This window comes from Haliotis rufescens, unplaced genomic scaffold (assembly GCF_023055435.1).
Source record: "Haliotis rufescens isolate VD_foot unplaced genomic scaffold, xgHalRufe1.0.p SCAF_8, whole genome shotgun sequence".
Taxonomy (NCBI): Eukaryota; Metazoa; Mollusca; class Gastropoda; order Lepetellida; family Haliotidae; genus Haliotis; species Haliotis rufescens.
In genome coordinates this window covers 49,360,478-49,368,842 of record NW_025964372.1, presented here as the reverse complement: position 1 = coordinate 49,368,842, position 8,365 = coordinate 49,360,478, and the positions used below count along the sequence as shown (strand labels likewise).

The following is an 8,365-nucleotide window of genomic DNA, read 5'->3' as shown; positions in this document are numbered from 1 at the left end:
TCGCTGTTGCGAAGGGAGGCAACTCTTCCCGTCCTACTTATCAACCAGGCCATGCACGAAAAAGCTAGCATGTATGCACAAACATATCTCCTTGCAAAGTTAACACTCTGAAGCCAGCCTAGGTAAGATATAAACTGTTCATATTGATAAGTCGTGTGTATCATGTGCGTCAGGAAATAGTGTCTGACAATATCGACACGGGTCACAATGAACCTTACATGTATATGTGGGACATGTCACGGCTTCTGTCTAAACAGCAAGTCAGTCGTATCAATACAATGTAACACAGCTTTAGGAGGAACTATTCGGCAGCAGGCGCGGTTCATCTTCCCGCTATATTCAGAACCATTATGCGTCCAATAACAGCCCTAGTTGCATGTGTTCGGCAGTGATCGGCCGTTCTCGTGTTTTTGTGAATGAACCACAGCTTGTGTTGAGTGTTAGTCTTACAGAGTTGTGTCCCTTTGCTTACCAAGATCACATCAGGACAGCTAAGAAGAAACCCTATGCTGGTTCAAAGTGAATTGAATGTCAACTATGTCCGATATATTAAATTTGATTTTGGCTAGTAATCAGATTGTCATGGTGTCTGCTGTTTCAGATGTATATCACACATGAGGTTCTTAGTTCCATTTAACAAGTAGTTACCCGACAACCCTTATTGGTTATTGCGTACGTGTGTGCGTGCGTGTGTGAATGCTGAAAACGCGTGTATCCCCGGACGTTAAATCAGATCCACAATTATGTTTTAGATCCTGTAGTTGCCACCCCGTCCTCACAGCTAATACAATGATATCCCTGCCAATAGGTATTTTGTGTCTGTTAATAAATAAATATGATGTTATTCTTGGTGACTTATAATGACTTCAACATATTACACACACACACACACACACACACACACACACACACACACACACACACACACACACACTCCACACAAAATCCACGTTTTTTGTATTAGACAGTGCAGAGTTATGTCCCTTTGATCATCTTGGTCAACATGAAACAAGTAACTGTTAAAATTGGTGTAATTGACTTGACTTGTAAATATTTGTGTCAATGTGTCAAAGTCTTTATCCAGCATATTTGTGTTTTTCCATATTGAAAAGGATTGACTGTGACATTGGTGAAATGCGATTGTTCTGACTAAGATGTGAAGTACGATACTTACGTACTTACTTATTTGGGGTTTTAATGTGCACTTTCCGACATATGCGTATATCGCGCACGGAAGTACGATACTGAGTCACTGGATAGTTGTAGATTTTATCCAGCACGTGGGGGACCTCCGCCATATTGTTACTTGTCGACCCTCACGCATGTATGAACATGTTCATCAAGGTGATGGAAAAGATTATACGTTATAAGTACTTTCACGGGGACCCCTCACCATATGTGTACCTGTCGACCCTCACGCATGTATGAACATGTTCATCAAGGTGATGGAAAAGATTATACGTTATAAGTACTTTCACGGGGACCCCTCACCATATGTCTACCTGTCGACCCTCACGCATGTATGAACATGTACATCAAGGGGATGGAAAAGATTATACGTTATAAGTACTTTCACGGGGACCCCTCACCATATGTCTACCTGTCGACCCTCACGCATGTATGAACATGTTCATCAAGGTGATGGAAAAGATTATACGTAATCTGCACTGTACACGGGGACCTCCCTGTGGCCTCACCTGTTGTTCTGGGTAAATGGGAGACAATAAGGGGATTAACTACAGTCTGGCATACGTTTATTCATATACACATTTATACAATACACATACACAGATAAAATAGACGCTAACATACATTGCAACAACAATATAAAAAAACACGTTATATTAGAATCAATTATATGAAGATGGTTATTGGTTCAGTTAACATATTGAATGGTTAACGTCTACATGCACCTTCAAACATTGTACGAAACATAATCTGAAAATCAATTATTGGGAATGGTTTGTAATGTACAAGACAATGATTAAGTTCATTAGTTTATTGATTGACATGTACAAACATCTTCAAACACGTTTACAGGCCAACAAAGTGGGATACAACATCGGCATACTCCGCTGGAGTTTTCTGCCGGCCATAAGTTCATGTTGTTAACTGACCATACTTCTGTCGACGTTGCAATATTTTCTTCTCTTTGGTGGCAGCCTGCTAAATGTGGCTGAGGGAAGTATTAAATCTAGTTTCTTGCTGTAATGTCCACATAAGAGTCCTTGTGCCTTCTCAGTCAGTGGGGACTCAAAAGTAGCATTGTCCCACGCCCGAGGACAGCAACACGAGGATCCAGACTGTGGACTGTGTGGCAGGAATCTGTACATTATGTGAGGTGAGGTGAAATTGGGTTTAACGTCGCGTCCAAGATTATTGCACTTATATAGCGACGTGCATGCACGTGTGTGTGTGTGTGTGGCTGGCTGCTTGTACTAGTCCGGACTGATGCCGGTTTATAGTGCTAGCTCACTGAGATACCATGCCGCAGTTTAACATAAATACCCCACTCAGACACAGTATACTGACTCCGAGCCGACCAGTCCTTGTTTTAGCCCCTTAATGCCGAGCGCCAGACAGGGTAACAACAAGTACAATCTTTTAACGTCTTTTTGTATGACGCGGCCCGGGATCGAACCCTGGACCTTCCGCTCTCCGGGCGGACGCTCTACCACAAGACCACGGAGGCGGTCCCTGTACACTATGGCTGAAGTTGGTCCCATGGTGTCAGAAAGACAGAAGAACTTTCATTTCGCAGACATTGAATGCAATAAGCCTTTTTTTACTACATTCATTCCAATGTGAGGTGTATCTTACAGTGTCACTCTCGTGGATCAGTTCCATAACATACGCAAACATGTCTCCCACACTAAGTCTCCTGCAACCAAAGCCCTTGTCAAGTATAGTTGATTGTGTAGGTTATGGAATGAACACATTGTTGCTTAGCAACACTCAAACGTGATTTAAGCCAAGTGAGTTTTAAGACTCAGTTGTATATAATAGCATTATACACTGCACTTAACACATTACATTTATATGACAAGTGCTTTAACCATCAACTCATGGTTATCATCTATGTGTCCTTTTGTTGTCAGTTCCACGCTATAGGATGTCCGATACAAGCCGAGGATCTGGATATGTCGACAACTGGCAGTCAAAGAAGACTGTCACAGAGTGTAATCTCCACATGCTCGACACGGAAGACTTCAGTGACGTCACCTTCCGTGTGGGGGCAGAGAAACAGGTGGTCCGAGCTCACCGCTACGTTCTTGTCAGTCGCAGCTGTGTCTTCGAAGCTATGTTCTGTGGCCCCCTGGCGGAGACAGGGGAGGTAACCATCCCCGACATTGAGGCAGACATCTTCAAAGAGTTCTTGAGGTGAGATTGATCTGGCGGTTTTACAAATCATCCATTACCCAGAGAAAATAGCACCTTCCATAATCAATGCTGATTTTATACCAAGTCTCGAAGTCGCTCGGCAGAAAGAAAGGTGTAATTCCATATTCAAGTTAAATTTCAAGTGTATGGATTTGTAGTTACGAAAGCAATATCAGATCAGTAGAACTACGTCTGCATGTCCTTCATCAAGGGAGTTTTGTGGGTAGCATATAGCTGTGTTTGTTGTATTTGATGCTGACCTGACAAGTGAGAAGAAGGAATATTACATGGGTTAACCTCTACAAGTAACTACAACTATACATGTCTGAACAGGTGAACATTTACAACAGACAACCCAACATGATTGTGCTATTTGGATTTGAGAAAAAGTTTGAGAACTCTGATAAAATCTTAATTAATCCATTGTACCATTAACGTAATATTAATCCATTCATCTTAAATAGTACTGTAGATACCTTTTGATCTTTGTTTTCAACAACGTAACATTGTTTCAATATATCATTGTAGGTATGTTTACACAGACAAGGCCACTATCAATGGTGAAACAGTCACAGGACTCATGTACACCTCTAGGAAATATTCTCAAGACGCATTGTTCAATCTGTGTGTAACGTTCCTGGAACAATCCCTGTCAGAAGACAATGTCTGCCAGATCCTGGAACAGTGTCATGTCTACGGAGAGCTGGACCTCGAACAGAACGCGCTGAAGATTCTTACTGAAGGGGGGACGAGGGTCACCAAGTCAGTCGGGTTTGTGAATCTTTGCCCTGATTGTGTGGATCAGTTTGTCAGGTCAGAGAATTTAGATTTGAAAGAGGAAGACGTATTTGATGCTATGCTGTCCTGGGCAAGGGAAAGATGCCGAGAGGAAGGTGTGAGTGACACGCCTGAGGACATACGGAGACTCCTGGGAGATATGAGGTATGAGATCCGGTTTACCAGCATCCCCCTGGAGTACCTGGTGAAGGATGTAGGCCGATCTGGTGTGCTGACAGACAGTGAGAGAGTACGAATAATGGACAGAGCTACAGAAACAAATGTTGACATATCTCCGTTTAAACATTCACAGAGAAAGGCCCACAATATCATTCAGGAGAAGCATGTAGCATCCTATGGAAGTGTGGTGAATAGGTTTTCGTCTCACTCCTTTTTGTTTATGCCACCTGAGAAAAGTGCTATCTCCTTCTCACCTAGTCAGAACATTCTCCTACTGGGGTGTGTACTTTTTGGGGGGCGGAATGATGAAGAGTATAAACTGACAATCAGAGTGTATGACCCCATGATTGCTGAACCGTTCCCGAACACCAGGATGACGCTTCAAGGCAGGAGAAAGCTGAACGACGTCCTGTTTCCCAGGTCTATTTCCGTCGCAGCACGTACGACCTATACTGTGTGTGGACATGGAGGGACCTGACACTGTCTGTTGTGTGGGCGGATCTGATAAAGTAACAGTAGATGGAGTACATTTTACATTTACAGACTCTCCAATGTGCACTACAAGTACATCAACACGGGATGGACAGATACCTGGCTTGCTATTCAGTCGCCCGCCATAGGGAGTGTATCAGGTGTGCCTTGCTGACAACTGTGACGCCTTGGTAGAATCTGATTTCATTCAATCACCCCATTAAGCAAGTAAATTGCTCATGGTCCTATACACAGAGGATTAACATGAAGGGATCATGGTGTTTTAATCCAGTTGGATGTTGGTATAGACGGGAGTTCAAGGTACACCACAGCCAATTCTTATAGATATAAACTGTCAGATATATGTAAAACTACCGGTCTATATACAGCCAGTTCTTATAAACATAAACTGTTAGTTATATGTAAAGCTACTGGTATATATACAGCCAAAGGACGAGTAGACGAAGACAAAAACACTGGGACCCCAACCTGTAAAACATTGAAGCCTCCTGTTCAGCAAGAGCTGAGCTGTTTCCCTTTTTATAGGTTTTACGGCACATGGGTTTGACCTTGCATTATCTGATATTCATTGGGGGGCGGTCGGGTAGCCCAGTGGTTAAAGCGTTCGCTCGTCACGCCGAAGACCCGGGTTCGGTTCCCGACATGGGTACAATGTGTGAAGCCCATTTCTGGTGTCCCTCGCCGTGATATTGCTGGAATATTGCTAAAAGCGGCGTAAAACCTTACTCACTCACTCACTCACTCACTCATATTCATTGGTCACTTTACAGTTTTCATTTATGTGTGTCATTAATTATACTGTCACGACGTTGACAGTAACCTCCACGGAAGAAAGCGAAGCAACAAAGTGGGAGCCTGAGAAGAGCGATGTCTTCATCCAGCATCTGGACATGTGTTTTGTTGAACATCTGTGTATACAACTAAGTTCCTTTAAGGTTCCAGTGTCGAACAATTGTAGGACTATTTTACAGAATCGAATGATTATAAAGAAGAGGATGTAAGCCTAGATTTGTTTCAGTCAAAAGGTGTAAATTGTTAGATTGGCATATTAGTGAAGATGACATAACCTCAGCCGTAACAGGTTACGTTATAACACAGCTTGTGGACTTGATGGAATATTCACTGAGTACATTAAGACGAGTGTCAAGGTAACATGGTAATGATGCCTGTATACCTGAAGTTATTCAATCTTATTGTTAATTGTGGCACTTAACCTCAATCATGGCTTGCTAGCAGTGAGGCCTGTTTTGGGTAAATTTAAATATAGTATTGTGGGATTTTCCCTTCTAATAATAGTTGTGTATTATATGCACAGTTAGATAATTAGATATGAGATATGATATCATAGCAGAATGATATAGGTTAAATATACATTATCAGTCTAAACTGTATTTTTTTATATAAAGGAGGATTCAAAAAGACCTTTGTATTAGGGTATATTGACTGTTAAAGTAATCACATATTTTATATCTGAAGCTGGATGCTATTGAGCGAGGGAAAATCAAACTATTTACTTTATATAAAAAAGGTAAGAAAGACTACTAACGAACTTGACTAATGTTGTATTCATTTATTTATTTTTACCCACCATTTACAAAATTAGTTATAGTTGTATGATATTCAGAGGGGATAACATTTATTTCTAAAAACCAGGGCCCTATAACCATGATAACGTTTAATCATGTCATGTTTGCATACTTTTGAACTATGAAAAAGGTCATTTTTGAAACAACTTCCTCAGTACTGTAAAATATAAATGGCTAACTTTGTATAAAATAGTTGTTCTTACCTTGTGGTCACAGTTAAAATCCTGTATGTTATTCACCTATACTCGTACACTTAAGGCATCACGAGATAGTTCCCTTTAGCAATCAGCTGTTGGTTTCACTGTCCTTCTTACCGCCTCTGAATGGCACCAGTCTCTCTTTACAGTTAATCTCATTAAAATCAGATCTAAGTTCTCGCTGCCGCTAAACAAAGATCTAAGGACATCCCATTACGGGTCACGTCAGAACGACCTTCGCGAACTTTAGCCGACCACTGAAATGACTAACAAGAAGTCAACATCGACAATTAGAAAGAAACTTTCTCGAACTTTACGCCACTCGTTTCAATCTGGCGACTTTCATTTCAGACTATGCTTGAAAAATATTTTGACGATTACAATTTTGAAAACTGAACAAACGAACATTCCGGAATGTCTAATATATGGTTGAGATTGTATGGGAGTGAATCCCACGTACAGTGCAACGCCTCCTCCGTTCAAATGTATATCCCACGGAAGCAAGAGGTAGACGATAATTTTGACGAAATCAGTCGTACGGGCCGTAACCGTCGTTCGGAATACACCGTTTTAACGTTTTTGTGGTTAGATTATTAGAAAACACACTCCGACTGTCACTTTAATGATATGTAAGCGACGCTCTGATTGGTCGGATGAAAGGTCGTTCTGACGTGACCGTAATGGGATGTCCTCAGATCTCTGTTTAGCGATAGCGAGAACTAAGATCTCATGTTAATGTCTTCACAGTCGGCGGTACTTGGAGAATCACTCGGTTGTCTTCATCGTTTGGTGACGCTTTTGAGAGAATTAGCAGAAGGCATATGTATATCAAAAACTAGATCATTTTAAGCTAGCTCCCAAGAGTGAGTGAGGTTTTACACCGCAATATTCCAGCAATATCATGGCGGGGGACACCAGAAATGGGCTTCACACATTGTACCCATGTCGGGAATCGAACCCGGGTCTTCGGCGCGACGAGCGAACGCTCTAACCACTAGGCTACCCGACCGCCCCTAGCTCCCAAGAATATACACCAATTTTTTAACTGCCATATGATATCTATGCAAAAGAAATTATGTGAATGTGTTAACATTTTAGTGAAAATTGTAAAAAACTCCTGGTTAACCTCTGTTATATCGCAAAGTATATCGCACCTGATATGCCGATGCACTCGGCCTGTGAGAAATAACGTGCTATTCTGTTCTGTACTGTTCTGCCCTGTCTCTATAATCTTTCTTTGTTTCAACTACAATAAACTACGTTTATAACGAACACGCTTTTAACGAACAGACCGATATAACCAATTTATTTTTAGTCCCGGCCATTATTTTGTATATATGCTGTATATATGCTTATAACGAACTAGGGTTATAACGAATTACAACTGTAATACAAATATACTGTCAGAACATAATATGCATATAAAGTATAATACATTTTATTACACACACACACACACACACACACACACACGCGCGCACACGCACACACACATATATATTTGGGATGGGGAGGGTAACGTATGGGGCCCTATAACGTACAAACTTCGGTGACAGGGATGTAATGTGAAAAACAATAATATATTTCCAACTACTGTATTCATTCAATCACACTCCTATGAACAATGTCTTTTTATAGAATAAAAAGCGGACAGATAATATAAAACTTATTAAAACATAGGATAGTTTTAAATACGATTCAGAGCACTCACGTTTCACCCAGAATCATATCAATAAACCAAGGCGTGGGCGA

The 8,365-nt window shown here is 41.2% G+C and overlaps 1 protein-coding gene across 1 annotated transcript; it reads left to right on the top strand.

Moving 5' to 3' along the window:
• On the top strand, positions 1 to 4,816 carry LOC124123683 (BTB/POZ domain-containing protein 6-like). The gene is made up of 3 exons (XM_048389851.1): positions 1 to 122; positions 3,099 to 3,381; positions 3,910 to 4,816. Exons 2-3 carry the CDS (start codon positions 3,113 to 3,115, stop codon positions 4,814 to 4,816), a joined length of 1,176 nt encoding a protein of 391 aa, XP_048245808.1. The 5' UTR covers positions 1 to 122; positions 3,099 to 3,112.
• Positions 4,817 to 8,365: the final 3,549 nt, after the last annotated feature.